Genomic DNA, 23,637 nt, shown 5'->3' on the forward strand with positions numbered 1-23,637 from the left:
TTTATTGTCCTGTCCCCTCCCAGCCCTTTCCTTCCCTCCAAAGCAATAAAAAATATGATCTCTATAAAATAATATTAGATTTACTCTGAGATTTCTTTTAGAAATAAACCATTTGAAATGGAAAGGAAGTTTAAAAAATTAGAAATATAAGAAAACGTTTATCTCAGAGCAAGTTTTTTATTTTTCCCTAGCTAATTGGTTTACAAGTATCTACTTGAACAAAAATTTTGAAGTACAAACCACTAAATTGTACTTCAGATAGTTGTTTAAGTTGGGGAACACTAAAAAAAAAAAGTAGGCTTTCAGTTTTGACTAAATAGCACTCGAAGTGATTTTTATTGGGGTACGTTTCTAAGAGAATTTGGAACACACAAGGAAAAGTGCATCTTACACAGCAATGAGCACTTCCCCGTCAACAGCAGTTACACATTATACAGCAGGTGGTTAATCACAACGCATATCAGTGGTATTCCATCACTAGTATTAATAATCTTAGTAAATTGGATATTATACACTTAAATTCAATTACCGTTTTCAATTTAACAAGTTAACACAGCTCTTTTAAAGGAAAAAGTGGGTGGCTCTTAAAAGAGCCTTTGGGTTCGTTTCTCGAGGTGATCCAGGAGCAACAGGTTGGGTTTAGCCGCCGAAGCCGTAGAGGGTGCGTCCCTGGCGCTTGAGGGCGTAGACCACGTCCATGGCCGTCACCGTCTTCCTCTTGGCGTGCTCGGTGTAGGTGACGGCGTCGCGGATGACGTTCTCCAGGAAGACCTTCAGCACGCCGCGCGTCTCCTCGTAGATGAGCCCCGAGATGCGCTTGACGCCGCCGCGCCGAGCCAGGCGGCGGATGGCCGGCTTGGTGATGCCCTGGATGTTGTCGCGCAGCACCTTGCGGTGGCGCTTGGCGCCGCCTTTGCCGAGCCCCTTCCCGCCTTTGCCTCTGCCAGACATGCTGTCCCTCGCTCAGCTGCAGCGACTGTGCGGTCGGAATCACCCCCAGCGCCTGTATATTGCCGTGGGTCCGACCTGGTTGAGGACTGCAGAGCGCAGGGGCGGAGCTTGGGTCTCGCTCCCGCCACCTCCTCTCTATCGCAGGACCCGTGAGCACAAAGGTGCGGAATTTTTGCGAATTTCCTTTCCCCGCAGCGCAAGCGGTTCGGTGTTTCTGCCACTTTTCGGTGCGTTCGACTTTTGTTTGTTTTAATTTTTTTTGTTGTTTGTTTGGTTTTGGTTTCTTTTTTTTTTTTTTTTTTTTACAGCAAAGTCATCGTGTTGTGTATAATAGTTTATATATATTTTTAAAAATAATTGATGTGTTGTGATCATTTAGAAGAAAAAGCTCACTCATAGAAAATTATTACAGTTATTGATTCACTTAAATTACGTTTTGATTTTTTCACTATAACTATTTTCAAAGATTCGTATGTCCTATGTATTTCAATTTCACCAGTTTACATAGATTCTTGTGTGTGTGGCTTTACTGTTTATATAGTTACTGCACACGTTTTTTAACGGATAATCTTGCAGCAAAGTCTGTCCAATCATGTTTCAGAGAAATTCTACCCCTCCTTGATTTTTTTTCTCATCTTCATTTCCCGTTCTCTGAAAGTTGTCTGAAGGTGAGTTTAGCAGTAAAGGTACGCTAATCAAGAGTTTACATGTTTCAGTTTCATTTTTAAAAGATAAAACGATTTTTTAAACTAATATTTTTACAGGATTTTCCACTGCTGTGGTGGCAAAGACAAGAATGTGGCTATTTTTAGAGACATTGAAAAATTAAATACATAAAATAAGGGTGGTCTAGTACTTGTGGGGTAGGTATTCAGCTCTGGATTTGCTTTCTTTAGCAGAGGAAAATATTATGAGACTTTTCTGTTGAAAACAAGTATTTATCAAAAATCATTCAGTAGATCGTTTTTGACCTGAAAATTTTTGGAAAGGGTAAAAAAACTTTCCAACATTGAGCATTTGCTGCCCTCTCATGGACATTTTTTGTTTGTTTGTGTGGGTTTTTTTCCTACAAGCTTGGCAGCTTTATGTAACATACACTTTCATAAAGGTAGAACATAAAATTAAACAATAATCAACCTCTATCTTCACACAGATCACAGGTACAGATGTTGCATCTGTTAGCAGAGAAATTAGTGTTCCAGTGGCTCCTCACTGACAAATGAAAATAATGTGGTCTGCCATGTCATTCATGCACAGTTTCTTCAGCACAGGTCCAAAAGAAACCCAAATGGGGCAAGACAAATACCTAGACTCCAAAGGAGACATCCTAAAGTTTCAAACCAGAAACAAAGGCCCTGTTCCACAAGGAACATGACAGCATTCTAGATTGGGCAATGGAGGTACTTTATTTCCAGAGTACAGTGGGGATGCCAAAGCCAAGTTCATGGTGTTCTCTCTCCTAAGGCCAGTTTGCTCTTTTCACGGGGGGAATTTCAGGGACCATGACTGGACTGCTGCGGAAGACCAGGCTACCATGACAAACTGGGCACTCCATAGTCATTTCCTCTGTCATTCCCGGGAGATTTTGACGGTAAGGTAGGTATGCCCTGCACTGGTAAGGATACACTTGGTGTAACATTTCCAGCTGGCTTTTTCACTCTCTGTGTACACAAACAAATCCACGGGATGTTACGAACAAAGTAGTTTAGTACTGGCTGCTGCAGAGCTGCTTGAACCTGCTCTGCCATGAAAATCCAGTTGTTCAATCTGCTCAATCAGACTTCAGGGACTCTGTATCAAGGGCCTCTCCTGGGAGTTATTACCACTTGCAGATATCTGCCATGAGGTTATCAGAAAATTCTGGGCTTCACCAAATCACATACCTATGCATTTTTCATAAGCTGTCCAGCTCTGCAAAGCTGAATTTTTGTTTCTGCCTTTTTTTTTTTTTAAAGGGAATGAAATTAAGTTAGAGCCTCATAGTATAACCCTCCCCCATAATGAGCTTCTTCTGCCCAAGAATCTGTGACTACATATAATATTCTCTGTCTCTTGCTGTCTCTCTCCTTTGCAAAATATCAGAACAATCTGGAAAAGGATTTTTTTAAAAAATAATAGATACATGCTTCTCCATAGCATTTCTTTAAACTCATGACAGAAATACAACTAATAAAGTGAAGCAAGTTTGGAGCTGAGTTCCCTCTCTTCTTCCCTTCCAGCTGATTCTAAAGTATACATCAAATATCATCTGGTGTGCAAGATCAGTTCAGTGAATTAAACTGGAACTTGAGATCCATAGAATTATTTGCACTGTAAGGGACATTCAAGATCATATAGATTAACCTCTGTGTTGCATTAAAAATTTGGCAGAAAATTAACACCCTTGCATTCTAGCTGGGCTTAAGTTCTGATTACCACAAATTCAGCACTGTAAGCCTAGTAGTGTTCAATAAGAACTTTCATGAGCACAGATTCAGAAATAGTGCAGTTTACGATCCAACACTACAGATCTGGTTGCATTCAATAAGAACTTGTGTAATCACAGATTCAAAAATAGTGCAGTTTGTTGAAGCAACAGAAATACTGATTTGAAATCATGGCCAGGCTTCGTGAATGAAGATTTGGGAACTGATTTGAAATAGCTATTGCTAAATGCACAAGCTGTGATAGAGCTCCAACAAGAGCAATAATATTGGGTTAACCTGGATAATAATAATAATAATAATAATAATAATAGTGTGCAGAAGCTTAGCAAGAAGGCCTCCCCACTTAGGAGGAGAGAGAGGAGAGTAACCCATTGATGGTCTCCAAGGTTTTTTTTTAGGGTCTTCCTCCTAAGTAGGTGAAATTTCTACCTTTCTTATATACAGCACATTCTTATCCCACTCTCCTCCTATGTATGGCGTGATCTAGGTGGAGAGTTAAGTAATATAATCATATATGTGGTAACACATACTTCATTAAGTTTATTAGCATATGTAGTAGTATGAGTTTTAATAGTTAAATGACTCCTTATCAGGCAAAAATTAGGTTTTTTGGCCATGTGTCCCTCAAAGTTCAGATAATATGACTTTGTTCTATTCTGCGTTGTTTCTCAGAGCTAAAGCAGGACCATCCTGTCTCCACAAGAACTCCTCCTTCAATCAAATCATTCTCACTTGACGGCAGTGATACATACCTCCATGCACAAAGATGACACAGAAAGTACACAGCCTAGGCCATAGACAGTAAGATACAGCCCTTGCCTCGGTCCTTGGTCAACATCCCACACCCTTGTGCTGTGGGTAGGGACTTCTTTTACTAGATCAAGTTTTCAGTGACTGATGTACACAATAATCCTATTATTATTTTTCAACATTTCAAATTTTCCCCGACTCCTGGCAGCCCAATCCTGAACTCATTTAATGGGAAACTCTCCACTCACTGAGGTTTCACTGATGTCCCAGCAGAAGGCCTGTAGGAATGATGAACAAAACTCACATAGGAATAGAAATGCAAGAGATCACAAAAACCAATCTGCAAAGTGAAAGTCAGAATAAAACACAACTCCAAATCTAGGAAGAATTGTTCAAAATTGAGTAGGGAGAGTGAATGGGAATCTTAGGAGGAGTCACACTGATGACTTTATTGTGCTTTGACAACCTGTTCTGATGAAGAGGGATTTCGAATTCCCACAGAAAAAAAAAGTGGTTGGTAACTCCCAGTGCCCAGCAGTAGATTGGGTGCATTGTGATCTAGATAGTAAAAAAGAAATTTGTGGAAGAAAAACTATGTTGTGTAACCTTGCTAAGTCAAAGCTGTCTGGTTGAAAAGTGGTTCTGTATCTGAACTGAAGCTGGCCCAAATCTGTACCAACATGCAAGCAGCAGAGAACAAGTCTGGTATTAATGCCATTCATATTGTACTCTTACTTTTCCAAACTCCACACTGGTTGTCCCCAGGTTCTGTCCATACACTATAGCTGTCTCTCCATTCTGCTCCTTCTTTTTGAGAACCTGTAAACTTAGTCTTGAAATGTACACAACATACATTTCACAATTTATTCAGCCCAGGATACTATGAAGGACTTTTTCTCTGCTTTATTCATCCGTCATGGGTTAACCCCAGCCAGCAATTAAGCACCATGCAGCTGCTCACTGACTCACCTCCAGAGAGATGAGAAAAATGTAAAAACTTGTAATTGGAGATAAGGACAGTTTAATAGGTAAAGCAAAAGCCATGCACACAAGCAAAGCAAAACAAGGAATTAATTCCTCACTTCCCATTGGCAGGCAGGTGTTCTCCAGGACAGCAGGGCTCCATGACACATAATGGTGACTTGGGAAGATAAAGGCCATCACCCTGAACGCCCCCTTTCCTTTTATTTCTCCCCACTTTAGCTGCCTGAGCATGACACCATATGGTCTGGCATAACCCTCTGGTCAGTTGGGGTCAGCTGTCCTGGCTGTGTCCCCTCCCAACTTCTTGTGCACCCCCTGCCCCCTCACTGGTGGGGTGGTGCGAAAAGAAGAAAAGGCTTTGACGCTGAGTAAGCATTGCTCAGCAATACTGAAAACAAGCCTTTGTCATCAACACTGTTTCCAGCACAAATTTGAAACATCTTTCTGCACAAACTAACATTGCTCAGCGTTTTATGCAAGACCAGCTTCCAATTTTCTCAATCAAATGCAGAAGGTTTTTTGGAAACTATTGGAGTACTTTCACTTGAAATAAAACTTCTGCTTTGGTGTTTTTAAGAAATGAGCCTCTAAGAGAGACTTTTTAATAATTTTTCAAAGACATGCTGAGGCCATGCTGAATAAACTCTTACTCTCACATGACAACAATGACCATAAAAGATACAGATACAGAAGAAGCACAGGAGTAACATAACTCACTAACAGAGAACAAGGATGTAAAGAAATACACACATGAAAATTACCTGGTTTTGTGGCAATCTGACAGACAACTGGGCTTTGTGGTGACTAATGCTGATGAAAAATTCTGTAACCCCATCACAGACCTGCTCACCGGTACCAAGTAAATTTATTATTCTGTGAATGACTAACTTAAACAGAATTCTTGGCAGGTTGCTAACAGTCTGTTCTGCTATTTTTAGACCTTTTTCTAACTCACTGATCCATTTGACATTATTTTCTTTCTCCATTTCTACTTCCAGTGATAGAACACTGTAAACTTTTGATATGCACATTTACTCAGTAAGTACATCTGTGAAATAAATAGCTGACCCTATAGAAGAGAAATGCTGAACTCTTCTTTTTTGACCTTCCTCCTCATTTTGCGGCATCTTAGCATTTAAAATCACAAAGCAGATCCTTTTGTTTTCTGTCAAAATATGAGTGCCCACTGTCATTCTGGCTTGGTTTTTTTTCCTCCTATTAAACCACTTCCTCTTTCACCATCAGCAGCTCAGTTCTCTGTGTCAAATTTTTGCACAGAATTCCTAATCAGCCTGGTTGCCATCCCATTCCCAGGTGAGAACTATTCACAAAACAAAATATGTTTTCTGCCTGAGATCCTAAAGCTCTGTTTTCCCTATCACCTGCTTTCCAAACAGTTGTACTCTTTAGAGTCTCTAGTATAAGTAAATGTTCATGCAGTGAGGGCATTGCAGAAATTTAACAAATCTGCTATTCATCTCAGAATATCTGTTAGTCTGAGTACTTTGCAAATGTGGAACAGTCTGGGCACATGACACAGTGGACATAAGTAGTTCAATAAACAGAGATGTTCTGTCAAATAATACAGAAGTCTTGATGGCATCTTATTTTGGGATATTAATGCAACTACTGAATGTGGTAGGAAATGTCTGGAGAAGTTTCTACTCATTGGTTCATAGAAAAGACATCCACCTAGGATAAGTATGGAGATAAAGGCACGATGAGCAAGGAAGATGTTCCTTGCAATAGGGAATGTGACCAGTTCATCAGTATTATAAGATAACAAAATCAAACATTAGGCCACCTTAGTTGTTTTGAGGTTTGATTTTTCGTTATGAACACGTCTCAAGTTCTTTTCAAGCTGTCCATCTTACCATATAGCACATCTTAGAAGATACTGAACAGAGCTCATCTCTTTTCCTTCTTTCCCCAGTATCATAGGGCATCTTAACATGTTTGACAAAACAAATTAATGCCCAGATGTCCAGAAAAGACGTCATAGAACAGTGAGATGTGTTCCCTCTTCACTGCAATCATAAATCACCTATTTGAACCCCAGTTCAGCAAGTTAATTAGAAATTTGAGGCATCACAGCAAAATTTTTTCTAAGGATATCAACTTTTCTTATGATCAGAATAGGAATCTGCTTGAGAGCTGGAGAGAAACCTGCTGAAGGTTATGTGTGGTCCTGAGGGGCACACACTAATTGGACATCATGGCAGTTACTTGGTAATTTAACATAGGCTATTTCTAAAGGGAGAATCAGTCTGGAGTTTTGCACACCTATCCCATAGATAAGATGAGATGGCATTCACAATGCTGAGGGGTTAAGAATGAGCAATGATGAATCAGGGTTACAGATTTATATGCCAGCGGTGCAACTGGCATAAAAATGACATTACACTTATCCCTGCAGTATGATTTTTCTCAGGCCACTCTTACACTTAGTCACTACCCTCCCTTTTTTTAGTAGGAAGAAAAAAATCCAATAGGTATTTATGCTATGCTGCCCAAACCAGCTTTACAAGTTTAACAGGATTTTTTGGTTGGATGTTAATTTTGTTCCTGTACTGGACACTGGAGCCTAAACAGCCAGTATGTTCAGTGTTCCTGCATACATACACACTTCCTTTCTGGAGTGTGGAACAATGTCTTCCATAATTTAGCAGCTATCTCCAGATAAGAGCAATAAAGTCTATTCAGCTGGAGCCACAGCTATATACTCTTTGCCTGTAAAGGTATTATTGTACATAGGCCAGTGCTCTCCACCACCACTTGTGTTCAGTAATGCACTAATTTTCTAAATCCCTTCTACTGCAATATCTGAAGTGTGTAACTGCTCCAACATAATTGTATAAATACAAAATAACTGTATAACTACAGTTATAACAGTTTGAGTTTTCCCTCTTACCTGTCAGAAAAGGACCAGCCTGATGTCTCCCCAAAGTGAGCAGCGAGGGTAAATTGCAACTGGCTAAGACTGAACTTCTGTCATCACCTAGACTTATCCAGAGGCCGAAATATTTATTCCAGTGCTGTCCTGCTGAGTTCAATTCAATTAGAAGGGATGTGTGTGATATGGTTTTGCCCATGTGACTATAAATGGGTTTTGCCTTTTCAAGCTCAGCTTTAAGAATAAATTAAACATACCACGTTTACTACAACAATATACATGCAGTTTGACCATGCCCAGTCAAAACGCCTCCCCTGTAGTTTCCCTCCCAGAAATAGTGGTAGCAGGCTGGAAAATTGCAGTTGACCCACTCTCTTTGGGTCAGTGCACCCAGCCGGGTGAAACCCTTTGAGAATTAGCATGTGCAATTCCTGACATCCTCCACTAATGCTAACTATGAAAGTCTGGTAGGCACATCTCCACCCCAAACGGGAGCCCAGGCAAGTGAGCTCAGGAATTCAAGTGCAGTAAAAGCAAGGGAGGGAGAGTATGGCTGAATTGTTGAATAAAGTACCATAAGAAGGTGGCAAATTCACCTAAGTTTAGTACAGCGCTAATAAAAGCACTTATGGAAAATGAGGGAATAACTAAACCTGCAGGAACCAAGAGCCATGCCCTGAGAAGCAAGAGCTGGAGAACACTACAAATGAAACTACAAACCCAAAGAACAACTTTGCTTGAACTTTGAGCTCATTAACATGGTAAGTACCCACCCCTAGACTATAAGCCTACTCACATAAGCCCCTTCCTCATAGAGCATGTGCACTGTATCTTTAAACAGAGACAAGAGAACACAAAACCAGTGACTACATCTGTAGGTTGTTACGTATACAGAAAATAACAGCTTTTTATTGTTCGAATTCCATAAAAATGAAAACCTGGCATACTGGAAGTGTACTAGCCTTGTGGATATACCACCTAGAACCCCTCTCTGCATTGATATGATATAAAATCAAATATTTCGACTCTGTATATGGCTTGCATGCCAGCTGAAGGAACCCATATTTAGGAAAACAGATTCATCGGGGAAACGAGGCCGTTCCAGGGTTAGGGGGAGACACGAGGGAGGCTCCGACCCCCGCGGGGTTCCTACCGCGCCCAACGCCGTCTCCGAGCGCCTCCACTGACGAAACGAACACTCAGCTGAGAGCCGAGCCCGGCAGCGCCACGGCGCAGGAGTTTCAGCACCGAAGTGGAGGACCTGCGGGCAGCATCAGGGTAGCTCGAAACCTCCGCGCATGCCGGACCCCCTTCGCCCTACAGTTTCCAAGGGAGGAAAACTAGACTGGAAGTGGAAAAGCCGGGGGGAGCGGGAGGCGGGGAGGAAGGGAAGAGACGTACCAGGAAGTTCTTAAGCCTCTTCCGAGTGAATTCATAAAAGGTGAAACGCCTTTTTAACCTGAAAACTGCTGGGCAGTAGAAAAGCCCAAGAGCGGCGGCCAATCTTTACGCAGCGCGGGCTTTTCGAAATCTGTCGGTCTCCGGGGGCGGAGGGAGGTGCTTCCGAATGCGGCTCTCCCGTCTCCAGGCTGATAGGAGAAACTACACTGCCAGCCCTGCTCCCAAGAGCCGGGACGCCGTGAGCGCTGTTTAACTACCAACGGGGGCTCCGGGCTCGCACCTATTTTTTGCGGATAACGGGATGGTATTTGCACCAACGCCAGCGGACTTTCTTGAAATAAGCTGTGCTGCGGTGTTGCCCAGCACCTGTGAAAAACAAGAGCGCGCAAATTTATTACCGAGTCCACCTAAAAGTAAGCAACAGAGAAAAAAAGGTTAAAATTGTACGCGCGCGCGCACACACCCCCACACCCCTCCAGAGATGTAAAAAAGAAAAGTTTCAGCTCCTTTTGTGAAAACTTGGGTGGCTCTTAAAAGAGCCGTTGGGTTTATCTGCAAGGCAGACAGGATTTTTTCCAAACCATTTATTTTTTCTTGGGCGCTGCCTTCTTTACTTTTGCTGCTTTCGGCTTGGCTGCCTTCGGCTTTGCTGCCTTTGGCTTCACCGCCTTGGCCTTAGCAGGACTCTTCGCTACCGCCGCCGCTTTTTTAGGCTTGGCAGCCTTTGTCGCCTTTTTGGGGCTCTTGGCTGCTTTCTTGGCCACGCTGGCCGCCGGCTTCTTGGCTTTCTTGGGGCTCTTCTTCGCTGTCACTGCCTTCTTGGGCTTCTTGGCGGCACCGGCAGGTTTCTTAGTCGCTGGCTTCTTCGGTTTGGCTGCGGTTGTTTTCTTCTTAGGAGCCTTTTCCTTCACTTCTCCAGGTTTCTTGCTGAGGCGGAAAGAGCCGGAGGCGCCAGTGCCCTTGGTCTGCACCAGAATGCCTTTGCTAACGAGACTCTTGATTCCCAGCTTGATACGGCTGTTACTCTTCTCCACATCGTAGCCGCCGGCAGCCAGCGCCTTCTTGAGCGCGGCGAGGGAGAGCCCCTTGCGCTCCTTGGAGGCGGACACGGCCTTGGTGATGAGCTCGGTGACGCTGGGCCCCGCGGGCTTGCGGGCTTTGGAGCCGGCCGCCGCTTTTTTCGGCTTCTTGGAAGCGGGAGCCTTAGCCGGAGCCGGGGCGGCGGCGGCGACATCGGGCGCAGCGACGGGAGCAGTCTCGGCCATCCTTCCTTGCGGGATCCGGGCGAACAATGGAGGTAGCGGCGCCGCTGCCCTTTTTATAGCAGCGCCGCGCGCGCTGATTGGTGCGCCGCGCGCTGCTCCACCGCCCGCCGCCGCACCCGTTGTGTTTTTTCCCGGTCCAAAAAGGACTTTTTCCTCACGAAATTTGCTGCCGATGCACCCCGTTTCTGCCCGAGAGGAGAGGAGGGAGTCTGTCCTACAAGCTAATGGAGTTTCCCACTGGAAGGAGCAGAAATGAGGGAAACGCGACCGCTGAAACTTAGCAGCGTGAAGCCGCAGAGACCTCGGCAGAGAGAAACCTTCTGTTTTTATTTTAAATTAAAATTATACCATGGGCTAAATGGGCACAACTGGCATGAAATCTTGTTCTTTAGAAGGTTCCCTACAGAGCAGGTCAAAAACAAGGTGGCTTGGACGGTTGGTCTCACAGTAAATTGATATTAAAGCCGAGGAAGTAACACAGTTTCGCCCCATGGTCCCAGGCGCGGATGCAGAGCTGACTCCCTCGGCTGAGCCGCTTCCCTCCGAAATCATCCCTCTCAGTGTCCCTTCAGCAATCCCGTGTCTTAGCTAACGCCCTGTGGGGAGGCGTTTGTGCTTTAGCTGCGTGTGTGAAAGTCGATGTTATTTTCCTTCTGCTTCGGTATTTCATTGGAACAAAGCTCCGACGTGTCCCCTCTGAAGACTGGTGTTTCTGTCATTGCACTTTCAATGTAATCTTAACGAAGTCGCATTCGTTTGTTAAATTCAGGAGTCACGATGGTTGCAATTGCAGTATATAACTTTTTTGCTTCGCTTGCAAGGCCATGTTGCTTTCTTTTAAATACCATTTAACAGTCTGCCTGCAGTAGTATCATGTTTCATACACTAGATATCCGGGCTACCACCAGCTCCTAAAAACATGTAAACAAATATATTCAGGGCGAAAAGTAAATGTAAAAGGGCAAATGAAATGTAGGTAATAGAGTTCCCACTATCTGGGACTGTGAAAATAAAAAAACACAGTAATGTGAGCCTTTGTGAACTGTCATATTCTTTTCTAATTACCCGTGTTTAATTGAAAAATCTAAAGGGCTTCAGTCAGATCAAGTACCAGTAATTTGGAATACCAGGGTTTTTTTTAAACCTCTGTTTGAAGGTAAATGTTGAAAAAAAAAATACAGCTTAGTGAGGTCTCTTTCAGTAATCTATAAAACCTATAAAACGAAGGTAAATACGTTTTAGATTATGTGGCTGTGATAACGATCATGACAAAACTGCAAAGTGTACTGCAGGACTGTGATTGTTTATTTATTAAACACGGAAATGGGAAATTATGTTTAATGCCCCTTTAATCTGATGTTTATTACGCATACTGGGGGAGGATTAAGGTCCTCAGTGACATTACTGATTGCTGTATCAGAATGCTGACAATGAGGAAAATATTTTTTTTCTAAACTAGTAGTAGTAATCCCATAGGCACAAAGAATAGAGAGTTCAACGCCTCCCAGAGGCACTGGAGCTAATATTTTGTAATTCTCTAGCCCACTGATATCTATATATAAGTAGTTTGTTTGTGTCAAGCTATTCATATTTAATGGTAGCTTTTCGTGAATTCTCTGGACTTGTACAAGGAGTACTGTAATCCTTATCAAACTTTGAAAGACTCGTAGTAATCTTTTTATTTTTCCCTAATTCCTTCAGACAGAAACGGATTCCAAGATTCCTGGAAATATAAACAGAACATCAACTTTTTTCTTGGCTTTCATTGTCATGATATTTTGTTGACTTACTTAGAAACTGAAGTGTTCAGTGATCTGGTGCTGGTGTCTCAAGCCCATCAGTCCTTCATGTAAGATATATTACTGAACATTGGAGATAATCCCTACCCACCATGTGTGAGAGATTTGCTACCAAGAAAGGACAGATTGGTAGTATCAGGCTGTGGACGCGTATAGGTAAAAAATCATTATGATCTCCTCTACAATGCAGAGCAAAACCAAAGATGGGCATAAAACCAGAACACAGGAAGGGCAGACTTGAGCGTTGATGCAACTCAGAGATAATTTACCTCTCTGGCTTTTTTATTCAGATGTATTTTACTTTTGGATGTTCAAACAGAATATCCTAGAATCATCCAAATATTTGTATTTTAATCCAGTAAGTAGGTTTTAATTTCTCAGCCACTGTAGATTAAAATTTTATTTTTACAGCCACTATAAAATATAACCCAAAACAGAGAGCAAGTGCTCAAATTAACAATTTGGTGCAATTAACACAGGTATAGCGGGAAGGCTTCTCCATACTTTGACATTCTCCTGTTTCTTCAGGTAGAAGTTGTATTTGGGTATCATCACTCCATTCACCTTCCCTTCATTCTCTGAATCAGTAAGTGTCAGTAGTAATACTGAAATATTTTTTAAAAATGTTGTGACTTTCCTTCCAGGAAATAAACATGTTTATGGACTAGCACAGGCTTTTGCAGAGATTCTACCCAGAGGTTTTTTTTAAAGATGAATAGAAAAAAAAAATTTAAAAAAAGGAACCGTCGAGAGGAAAATGTGATGGGTTCCGGTTCTGCATTAAAATCCCACACCTGCTCTGGATGAATTCAAATTTATGCAGATTGTTTACCGAAACCAAACATTTGCCCTTGCTCCTATTCCAAAGAGGAATGGGGTAGGTAGTACCAAATGATTGGTCTCCCGTGTTTTAATAAACAATTTCAAAGCTGATGCCAAGCACAGGTGTCCTACTGTTCAGTAAATCATGAATCACTGATTCTTTCTGCTTCAAAGAGTCATAGGCTCCCATTGCTTTCCTCTGTGGCTACTGACATTTATTTTCCTGAATGACTAATTAAAGTCAAAACGTCCTATAATAAATGTTGATTCAGTATTTTCAGTATCCCATGTGTAAATGAATAACAGATAATTTCTTCACCAGGAGTTGCGGTTTCCACAAGGGTGAGGCTCTTGGTTTGGTTGTAGGGCAAGTTTATTTTATTTGTCTGACAACTTCTGCATATAGGGCAAGGTTCATCATGGGTTATGGACTACAAAATACTCAGAAAGTCTGTATTCCACATTTGAAAGACATATCAATTTTATTTCTTTTTTTCTCATGCAAAAAATATGCCTCATTGTCAGGAAATAGATCAGTGTTTAAATCACAGGAACACCATTCAAATACAGATGAATACTATTTCTCTGTCTTCCAGCCTTTGTCCACTAACACTCTTGGGAAGATAGAAACCCTGCTGCTCAGCTTGAAGAAGCTCAAATGGATTGTAACTTTTCATTTTTCTTTTTCTCTCGGGTGGAGCAATAGCAGTTTCTGACACAGCATGAGACCTAAAAGCTGCTATTGGAGCTGGCAAAAGGATGAGAATGATAAGAAGGGTCGTTTTATGCTTAGTCAACAGTATAGATCTACTAACAAGCATGGGTGAGAAAGAATCATTTTCCAGGACACAGATTCCCAAAGCTGATTGAAGAAGGATGTGACCTACAGTGGTCTTGTAACAACCATATTAGAGCTCCTTCCTGAATTGTAAGGGTAGGATGGGAATGAGGCCTTCTTGTCCACAAGCAGTTATTGCCCTTTAGAAACTCCAGATATGGCACAAGCAGATAACATTCTGGTATAGTGTAGTGAGGAAAGTCAGGAATGTTTGCAAAATTCCTAACCCATGTGGAATTTTTTTAATTTTCCTCTATATAGCAAAATCAGTTCATAAAATTCCCAAACTCCATTGATAGCAATTAGCAGAATTCCTGTTACTATGTAACAGCCCAAGCTCTGAGGGTTTAGAGGCATACACGGGAACAAAGCCCAGGGCAGCCACTTCATACTGATTTCTGCTGTTTGCTGCAGATAGGGGGAATTTGAAATGCAGTTTGCAGCTGCCATGCTCACATTTCGCATGTTCAACAGTAATCCTCACTGATGAAACATAAAGAGGTCAACTTAGTGTTCGTAACATACAAATCAGAACTTCATCCGCATATAAAATTATTTTTGTGCAGATTTTCTGAAAAAAGCAACAACCAAAAGAAGCCCCCCAAAACCCCCAAAGCACCAACAAGCAGAGACCAAAACAACCCATCAAACAAACCGCATTGAAGAAAGCAACCAGATAAATGCACAGACAATGGTTTCCATGGTGATAATTTATGAAGGAAAGAAGCTGAGAAGAAAATTGCAAAAAATATAAATGAAGATAACCTAAACAAACAGGTAAAACGATTAAGAAAAATTATAAGATATGCTTTCAGAATTTTTAACCAACAATTAATACCATATTTGCTATAGTTAGCTAGTGGTTTTATAAATTGTTAACAGTTATTCATTGTCTTCTAGGCTATATTTTTTTTTCACATGGAATGCTACTTAAAAGGGTTCCAGAGCCTATATAGGCCCCAAACTGATATCTAAAAAGGCAAAAGGGAGAAAGAATAATAAATTGGGCACACTGTTTCTGACAATTATATTCTGTACCTGATTAAGTTTGGTTTTAAAGTATTGCCATGTAAGTTCCCACTATACAGTAAGCAGCAGCAGAAGAACTAGAGAATATGAGTTCAATGATTCAATGCCCCTCACAAAGGAAAATAAAATGAAACCAAATCCTAAGATCTGCACCTATTTTTGGAAATAATCAGTACCAGCAAAAGACAGGCTATTTATAAAAAAAACCTGACATGTGAAAAACGGATATGTTGTGCTGCAGGTAAAGCAACACAGTAAAGTGGAACATATTCATTATAAGACCAAAAGACCAATATCAATTGCAAGACAAATGTATGCTCCTAACACTTAAGTAATCTCGTAAAAAATGCAATTTAAAAATGTTTAAAGAAAATTATATAAAGCCCAGAAGATGGCAGGAGAGGGTAAGATACGCGAAGTCAAGGTAAGTGACTCGGAACACTTCCTCCCAACACCGTACCGGGATAGCGCTGCGCAAACCAGCTGGAAAGGTCCGGGGGACCCCCCGCAAGAATGGCGGAATCCCGGCGCACGGCCGCACAAGGCCGCAACACTCTACGGCACCTGAGACTGTTCAGGCCGGGTCTAAATCGACTCGTCAGGGGAAGCGCGCTCAGAATATCATAGAAAAGTCTACAGGCCGTTGACGCCCCCAAAGGGCAAGACGCGAGGAAAAGCGATTCAGTGGGTTGAGGGGGGCTGGGGGCCTCGGAGCGAGGCGCAAGCAGAGAGGGAAGTGGGGATTGTGGCGGAGAAGCCGCCGGGGCCCCGGGGCGGCGGCCGAGAGCAGCGGAGGGGGCGGAGGCGCAGGCCCGGCCCCCGCCCGTCGTGCCCGCCCCTGCTCCCAACCAGGTCGGATCCCAGCGCATAAAGGGCGCCGCGCGGGCGGCGGCGGCCGAGAGCGGGTAGAGGTGACAGCATGTCTGGTCGAGGCAAGGGCGGGAAGGGGCTCGGCAAAGGCGGCGCCAAGCGCCACCGCAAGGTGCTGCGCGACAACATCCAGGGCATCACCAAGCCGGCCATCCGCCGCCTGGCTCGGCGCGGCGGCGTCAAGCGCATTTCGGGGCTCATCTACGAGGAGACGCGCGGCGTGCTGAAGGTCTTCCTGGAGAACGTCATCCGCGACGCCGTCACCTACACCGAGCACGCCAAGAGGAAGACGGTGACGGCCATGGACGTGGTCTACGCCCTCAAGCGCCAGGGACGCACCCTCTACGGCTTCGGCGGCTAAACCCAACCTGTTGCTCCCGGATCACCTCGAGAAACGAACCCAAAGGCTCTTTTAAGAGCCACCCACTTTCTCTTTCGAAAGAGCTGTGTTGCTTGGCTGTATTTCTCTTTGCTCGTCCTTTGTTTTTCATTAGACTCCTCCTCATGCTCTCTCTCCGCCTCGCCACCCCCCCAACCCCCTTTTTTCATGTCGGGCTGCAGCTTCTAAGCGGCTTAAGAAAAAACGCCCAAAACCCGGTTATGGCAAAAACGCCCTCCCCCAAGAAAATAATCCTTGTTTTCCTCGTCACCAGTGTGTTTGACGGACACGGCAGGGCTTGTGAAGGAGGGGCTTGATCACTTTTCAGCGGGCGGCGCTGCCGGCAGCCCTGGCCCAGACCCATGTCCAGCGCCGATCGGGTTAAGCGCCCGCGCCTTTTCCAAAAGCCCGCGCGGACGCCGATTGGCTCCGTCCGCCACCTTCCTTGCTCGGCAGAGCCCGCGCTCCGCTCCCGGGACGCTCGTCCCAGCAAAGCACCGACCCCCCCAGCCCCGGGAAAGTGAAAACGGAGCTCTCGCCGACGGCGGCTCACGACCACAGCGGAGACCGCCCGGCCGCGACTGAGCTCTCCGGCAGAACCAGCCCGGCGCGGCTGCACGAAAGGGACACATTCCAACCCACCCGCCACGCACGCACCCAAAAGCACACACAAAGACTAAGCGCCCCCGTCAGCCCCCCCGGATGCACGATCCGCAGCATCTCAAGCTCTTTCTCGAGGCTGTGGGTGGCTCTGAAAAGAGCCTTTGGGTTCGCTTCTGGGCTCGGGACGCTTTCGCCGCCTGCTTTACTTGCTCTTGGCTTTGTGGCTTTCAGTCTTCTTGGGCAGCAGCACGGCCTGGATGTTGGGCAGCACGCCGCCCTGCGCGATCGTCACCTTGCCCAGCAGCTTGTTGAGCTCCTCGTCGTTGCGGATGGCGAGCTGCAGGTGGCGGGGGATGATGCGCGTCTTCTTGTTGTCGCGGGCCGCGTTGCCCGCCAGCTCCAGGATCTCGGCCGTCAGGTACTCCAGCACGGCCGCCAGGTACACGGGCGCGCCGGCGCCCACCCGCTCCGCGTAGTTGCCCTTGCGCAGCAGCCGGTGCACGCGGCCCACGGGGAACTGCAGCCCGGCCCGCGACGAGCGCGACTTGGCCTTGGCCCGCGCCTTCCCGCCCTGCTTCCCGCGCCCGGACATCTTCCCTGGCTCGCTCCGCGACAAACTCTCACCCTACACTACACCAGCAGGTGAGTGACGACCGCCCTCAGCCCGCCGCTCTTATATCCCCTCCCTCCGCGCCGCCGCCGCCTCCCGATAGGTCGCGGCGCCCGCCGGGGAACGCGCAGCCCAATGGCGGAGCGAATCTCGTTCTGACCAATCGCGGCGGGCGCAGCGCCCAAAGGCTCCGCCCGCGCTCTCCGCGCGGCCAATGACGAGGCGGCACGGGCGGGACTCAGAGCGCGCGGCCCCGCCCGCCCAGAACGGTCACTCCCGCTCCCCTCCCCCCCCTCTCGCGCCACCGCCGCCACCGGGCCCCGGGAGGGTTCGTTCTCCCTCGCTTTTCTTTGCTTTAGTCTTTGAAAGCCGCTGGCATGCAGAGGACGGGTTGCGAGGGCGGAGTTGCAGAAACAGAGGGGAAGAGAGAGACGCCCTGCCTCTGTCAGTGAGCGGGAGAAATTAGGGGAGTCAGGATAGGCGGTACACTCGTGCACTCCGGGCATTTTCCCCGCAGGAGGATCGCTCCCCTTTTTAGCACCGCGGCACCCCTAAGTTTTCCGCTCTTTCAAAACTTCGGACTTGCTGAAATTGCAACAACACGGCACTTCACTCCCGTCTGTACCCCTAACTTTAAATGAACAAAGGATAATACTTCGACAAGGTCTCCCTGCTCACTTAATGACGTTATGTAATTTCCTTCACTGTTGTGCGGTTTTCTTTTTAGTAATTCGATAAGTTTGGCAGGAATACTTGGAAAATTACTATAATTAGTGGAAACACCCTCAGCTTATCGCAGTGTCACAGCCCCTTTTATTGTGTATGTAGTGGCTCTTAAAAGAGCCTTTGTGTTGGTTAAAATATTTTTTAAAAGAGGCGGTATTGTTCTGTTCAGTGTTAAGCACGCTCTCCGCGGATGCGGCGGGCGAGCTGGATGTCCTTGGGCATGATGGTGACGCGCTTGGCGTGGATGGCGCACAGGTTGGTGTCCTCGAAGAGCCCCACCAGGTAAGCCTCGCTGGCCTCCTGCAGCGCCATGACGGCCGAGCTCTGGAAGCGCAGGTCGGTCTTGAAGTCCTGCGCGATCTCGCGCACCAGGCGCTGGAAGGGCAGCTTGCGGATCAGCAGCTCCGTCGACTTCTGGTAGCGGCGGATCTCGCGCAGCGCCACCGTGCCGGGCCGGTAGCGGTGCGGCTTCTTGACGCCGCCCGTGGCCGGCGCGCTCTTGCGGGCCGCCTTGGTGGCCAGCTGCTTGCGGGGCGCCTTCCCGCCCGTCGACTTACGCGCCGTCTGCTTCGTGCGCGCCATGGCTGCAAATCGAAAGCTGGGAGCTGCCCGCAGCAGCACTACCGCCCTGCTTCTCTTCGCGGGCTATATATAGCACTCGTGCCTTCTCTGATAGGCAGATGGGTACGTGCTGAGTTTCATTGGTGGATTCAAAGTTTAAAACTCCCGCCATTGGCAGATACCGCCTACTCTTCTGCGTCTTTGTTCTTGCTGGATACTTTATGTTCCTAAAAAAAAAAAAATCACAATTTTAACATCGTATAATGCTTTGATTGGAGGAAACTGGAAGACTTAGTTTTATTATTAACTCACAGAATTTCTTGTAACTATGAAGCCACACAATATCTGGAACTTTAGTGAAAGTTAATAATTTGCCCTTCCTTTATTAAACCACTTTTACTTCTTGTAAGTGTGAAATTCTCGATTTAATTTTAATGGATATATTTCTGCAGAGCTAATAATGACAACAAGCTGTTGAAATTTATGTTTTGATACGTTCTGTATGTTTCTGTAATATTTTAACATAACAGAGAGGGATGGCAGCTGGAAACCTGTATTTTTCAGAATAAATATGAAAGAGATTTTAAAAAACATATATTTATTTTTAAAAAATGAAAAATATTCAGATCTCTTAGTTCTTATTATTAATATATTATTGATACTTTAACTTATCAGCTCTATGAGGAATTCTGGACCATAAGATAAGTCTAGGATTCAAAGGCTGTAACTAAACTTGTAGAGTTTGAGTGCAGAGTCAATGTTCAACTACTGTCCCTCACAACGTGGGGAGGGGGGACCCGAGAGGGGCTGCTACCTTTCCCTTCTCCCTATAGCCCTCCAGCACCTTTTTTGCACCACTCACTGACACAGCCAGAATGTCTTTCTCTTCCCCTCTATTTCCACAACACAACAGAACAATACCGTCTGTTTTAAAAAATATTTTAACCAACACAAAGGCTCTTTTAAGAGCCACTACATACACAATAAAAAGGGCTGTGACACTTCGACCTTGTCGAAGTATTATCCTTTGTTCATTTAAAGTTAGGGGTACAGACGGGAGTGAAGTGCCGTGTTGTTGCAATTTCAGCAAGTCCGAAGTTTTGAAAGAGCGGAAAACTTAGGGGTGCCGCGGTGCTAAAAAGGGGAGCGATCCTCCTGCGGGGAAAATGCCCGGAGTGCACGAGTGTACCGCCTATCCTGACTCCCCTAATTTCTCCCGCTCACTGACAGAGGCAGGGCATCTCTCTCTTCCCCTCTGTTTCTGCAACTCCGCCCTCGCAACCCGTCCTCTGCATGCCGGCGGCTTTCAAAGACTAAAGCAAAGAAAAGCGAGGGAGAACGAACCCTCCCGGGGCCCGGTGGCGGCGGCGGCGCGAGAGGGGGGGGAGGGGAGCGGGAGTGACCGTTCTGGGCGGGCGGGGCCGCGCGCTCTGAGTCCCGCCCATGCCGCCTCGTCATTGGCCGCGCGGAGAGCGCGGGCGGAGCCTTTGGGCGCTGCGCCCGCCGCGATTGGTCAGAACGAGATTCGCTCCGCCATTGGGCTGCGCGTTCCCCGGCGGGCGCCGCGACCTATCGGGAGGCGGCGGCGGCGCGGAGGGAGGGGATATAAGAGCGGCGGGCTGAGGGCGGTCGTCACTCACCTGCTGGTGTAGTGTAGGGTGAGAGTTTGTCGCGGAGCGAGCCAGGGAAGATGTCCGGGCGCGGGAAGCAGGGCGGGAAGGCGCGGGCCAAGGCCAAGTCGCGCTCGTCGCGGGCCGGGCTGCAGTTCCCCGTGGGCCGCGTGCACCGGCTGCTGCGCAAGGGCAACTACGCGGAGCGGGTGGGCGCCGGCGCGCCCGTGTACCTGGCGGCCGTGCTGGAGTACCTGACGGCCGAGATCCTGGAGCTGGCGGGCAACGCGGCCCGCGACAACAAGAAGACGCGCATCATCCCCCGCCACCTGCAGCTCGCCATCCGCAACGACGAGGAGCTCAACAAGCTGCTGGGCAAGGTGACGATCGCGCAGGGCGGCGTGCTGCCCAACATCCAGGCCGTGCTGCTGCCCAAGAAGACTGAAAGCCACAAAGCCAAGAGCAAGTAAAGCAGGCGGCGAAAGCGTCCCGAGCCCAGAAGCGAACCCAAAGGCTCTTTTCAGAGCCACCCACAGCCTCGAGAAAGAGCTTGAGATGCTGCGGATCGTGCATCCGGGGGGGCTGACGGGGGCGCTTAGTCTTTGTGTGTGCTTTTGGGTGCGTGCGTGGCGGGTGGGTTGGAATGTGTCCCTTTCGTGCAGCCGCGCCGGGCTGGTTCTGCCGGAGAGCTCAGTCGCGGCCGGGCGGTCTCCGCTGTGGTCGTGAGCCGCCGTCGGCGACAGCTCCGTTGTCACTTTCCCGGGGCTGGGGGGGGTCGGTGCTTTGCTGGGACGAGCGTCCCGGGAGCGGAGCGCGGGCTCTGCCGAGCAAGGAAGGTGGCGGACGGAGCCAATCGGCGTCCGCGCGGGCTTTTGGAAAAGGCGCGGGCGCTTAACCCGATCGGCGCTGGACATGGGTCTGGGCCAGGGCTGCCGGCAGCGCCGCCCGCTGAAAAGTGATCAAGCGCCTGCTTCACAAGCCCTGCCGTGTCCGTCAAACACATTGGTGACGAGGAAACTAAGGATTATTTTCTTGGGGGAGGGCGTTTTTGCCATAACCGGGTTTTGGGCGTTTTTTCTTAAGCCGCTTAGAAGCTGCAGCCCGACATGAAAAAAGGGGGTTGGGGGGGTGGCGAGGCGGAGAGAGAGCATGAGAAGGAGTCTAATGAAAAACAAAGGACGAGCAAAGAGAAATACAGCCAAGCAACACAGCTCTTTCGAAAGAGAAAGTGGGTGGCTCTTAAAAGAGCCTTTGGGTTCGTTTCTCGAGGTGATCCGGGAGCAACAGGTTGGGTTTAGCCGCCGAAGCCGTAGAGGGTGCGTCCCTGGCGCTTGAGGGCGTAGACCACGTCCATGGCCGTCACCGTCTTCCTCTTGGCGTGCTCGGTGTAGGTGACGGCGTCGCGGATGACGTTCTCCAGGAAGACCTTCAGCACGCCGCGCGTCTCCTCGTAGATGAGCCCCGAGATGCGCTTGACGCCGCCGCGCCGAGCCAGGCGGCGGATGGCCGGCTTGGTGATGCCCTGGATGTTGTCGCGCAGCACCTTGCGGTGGCGCTTGGCGCCGCCTTTGCCGAGCCCCTTCCCGCCCTTGCCTCTGCCAGACATGCTGTCGCCTCTGCCCGCTCTCGGCCGCCGCCGCCCGCGCGGCGCCCTTTATGCGCTGGGATCCGACCTGGTTGGGAGCAGGGGCGGGCACGACGGGCGGGGGCCGGGCCTGCGCCTCCGCCCCCTCCGCTGCTCTCGGCCGCCGCCCCGGGGCCCCGGCGGCTTCTCCGCCACAATCCCCGCCTCCCTCTCTGCTTGCGCCTCGCTCCGAGGCCCCCAGCCCCCCTCAGCCCACTGAACTGCTTTTCCCCGCATCTTCCCCTTAGGGTGTGGCGAGGATGCACAAACCGTGTTTTTTTCTGATTGTGTGACAGTGGCACTGCAAAGAGAACTGGTGGTCTTTAGGCTACCGTTGTTAGGACCACTCTGAATGTCTCCGTGGTTCTGAGGTCAGATGGGAAGGACTCGATGTACTGGGAACCATCTGATATAAGAATTGTCAGGTCAACTTCATGGCGTTCTGGTAGCAGGTGCCTTATATGCTGTGAAGCATAAGGATAATCATGCCTTTATCTTCCCCTCAGACCAGAAAGAAATGTGTGTTTTTCTAGAAGCTGGCTGTGCCTGACTCAGAGTATTACATGACTGGAGAATTCATATAGGGCTTCTTCAACACAGACCTGGAGAAGACCCTTTATTGTCTATCCTGTTTCTCTAGTGTTTCTTCATAATAAATCCCGGACATCCTGGTGACTTACAAAAAGCGTTATATTTCTGTCAAGGTCACTGCTATTACTGGATGAAAATTAATCAAAACTGGCTATGTCAGCCATGCACATGCTTTTAAAGGCTTGGCACAATTATCAATGGATACTATTTCTTTCATGGAATAAGTTTTCTTTTCACAAGGGCATGTTGCAAGTGATAACATTTCTCTCCATTATTTTGGTATAACTTCATGACTTGAAAAATCATCCTGACCTCAATCCATACCTCATTTCTTCTGTCTATCCTTGCAGTCCTTCATTTTGTAGCTAAAGGCCCACTGGGACCATGAAATTAACATAATTCCAATATGGAGGATTTGCCTGTGTTCATCGTGGCCAAATATACACATGATTTTTCACACAGAGACAGAGGAAAGCCCTTTAAGATGAAAGACTGGGGGAGATCTCTGAATTCTGGCAACCATTTGTCTTGTTGATTCTGGCATTTTTTCCTGCCTCAGTCACAGTGACTCCAGGAGGTTAGGTCCATCAGAGTGGGGTCTAAAAGTGTAATGGTGAAGTAATTCCTCTGCAGCATCTTTCAGCTCAGATGTTTTATATAAGAGCATAACAGCCTGGCCCTGAACGCTCATGATTCCTTTATAGCTCTTCTTTCAAATGACTTGTCACTCACTCTGCTTTACTTATATTATCTTCTCTCTTTACCTACAGGAAAGGGAATTCAGTTCACTCTCCTTGCTGGTTGCCATTTTGTTCCACTTCATGCATGTTTTCCAGCACCATTTTATAACACACACACACGCTGAGGACAGTTCACCATGTATTAATGAGATTCTCCTCTATGAA

At 47.0% G+C, this 23,637-nt stretch overlaps 6 protein-coding genes and 1 long non-coding RNA gene across 9 annotated transcripts; 3 read left to right on the plus strand and 4 right to left on the minus strand.

The window, feature by feature from the left end:
- Positions 1-352: 352 nt before the first annotated feature.
- On the minus strand, positions 353-20,687 carry LOC116786997 (histone H3). Of its 2 annotated transcripts, XM_032688209.1 has the most exons (4): positions 20,548-20,687; positions 18,600-19,134; positions 15,614-15,628; positions 353-952 (listed from the first exon to the last, which is right to left on the minus strand). In XM_032688209.1, exons 2-4 carry the CDS (start codon positions 18,926-18,928, stop codon positions 640-642), a joined length of 657 nt encoding a protein of 218 aa, XP_032544100.1. In that variant the 5' UTR covers positions 18,929-19,134; positions 20,548-20,687; the 3' UTR covers positions 353-639. The 2 variants fall into 2 exon arrangements, with proteins under 2 accessions (XP_032544100.1, XP_032544099.1); XM_032688208.1 differs by lacking the exons at positions 353-952; positions 15,614-15,628; positions 20,548-20,687 and adding an exon at positions 19,916-20,272 and having other exon boundaries at positions 18,419-19,134.
- LOC116787022 lies at positions 1,078-8,751 on the plus strand. Of its 2 annotated transcripts, none has more exons than XR_004357133.1 (3): positions 1,078-1,178; positions 2,416-2,547; positions 4,050-4,342. It is a non-coding gene; the product is annotated as an uncharacterized LOC116787022 (long non-coding RNA). The 2 variants fall into 2 exon arrangements; XR_004357132.1 differs by lacking the exons at positions 1,078-1,178; positions 4,050-4,342 and adding exons at positions 8,030-8,070; positions 8,664-8,751 and having other exon boundaries at positions 2,523-2,547.
- On the minus strand, positions 9,932-10,687 carry LOC116786990 (histone H1.03). Its single transcript, XM_032688201.1, has one exon. The coding sequence runs from the start codon at positions 10,668-10,670 to the stop codon at positions 9,990-9,992; it is 681 nt and encodes a 226-aa protein (XP_032544092.1). The 5' UTR covers positions 10,671-10,687; the 3' UTR covers positions 9,932-9,989.
- Positions 16,074-16,457, plus strand: LOC116787018 (histone H4). The gene has a single exon (XM_032688232.1). It carries the CDS (start codon positions 16,078-16,080, stop codon positions 16,387-16,389), a length of 312 nt encoding a protein of 103 aa, XP_032544123.1. The 5' UTR covers positions 16,074-16,077; the 3' UTR covers positions 16,390-16,457.
- Positions 17,021-17,620, minus strand: LOC116787007 (histone H2A type 2-C). Its single transcript, XM_032688219.1, has one exon. It carries the CDS (start codon positions 17,600-17,602, stop codon positions 17,213-17,215), a length of 390 nt encoding a protein of 129 aa, XP_032544110.1. The 5' UTR covers positions 17,603-17,620; the 3' UTR covers positions 17,021-17,212.
- Positions 20,580-21,175, plus strand: LOC116787006 (histone H2A type 2-C). The gene has a single exon (XM_032688218.1). It carries the CDS (start codon positions 20,598-20,600, stop codon positions 20,985-20,987), a length of 390 nt encoding a protein of 129 aa, XP_032544109.1. The 5' UTR covers positions 20,580-20,597; the 3' UTR covers positions 20,988-21,175.
- Positions 21,176-21,743: 568 nt separating this feature from the next.
- Positions 21,744-22,139, minus strand: LOC116787014 (histone H4). Its single transcript, XM_032688227.1, has one exon. It carries the CDS (start codon positions 22,121-22,123, stop codon positions 21,812-21,814), a length of 312 nt encoding a protein of 103 aa, XP_032544118.1. The 5' UTR covers positions 22,124-22,139; the 3' UTR covers positions 21,744-21,811.
- Positions 22,140-23,637: the final 1,498 nt, after the last annotated feature.

The sequence above is a fragment of the Chiroxiphia lanceolata genome, chromosome 5, assembly GCF_009829145.1.
Source record: "Chiroxiphia lanceolata isolate bChiLan1 chromosome 5, bChiLan1.pri, whole genome shotgun sequence".
Classification (NCBI taxonomy): domain Eukaryota; kingdom Metazoa; phylum Chordata; class Aves; order Passeriformes; family Pipridae; genus Chiroxiphia; species Chiroxiphia lanceolata.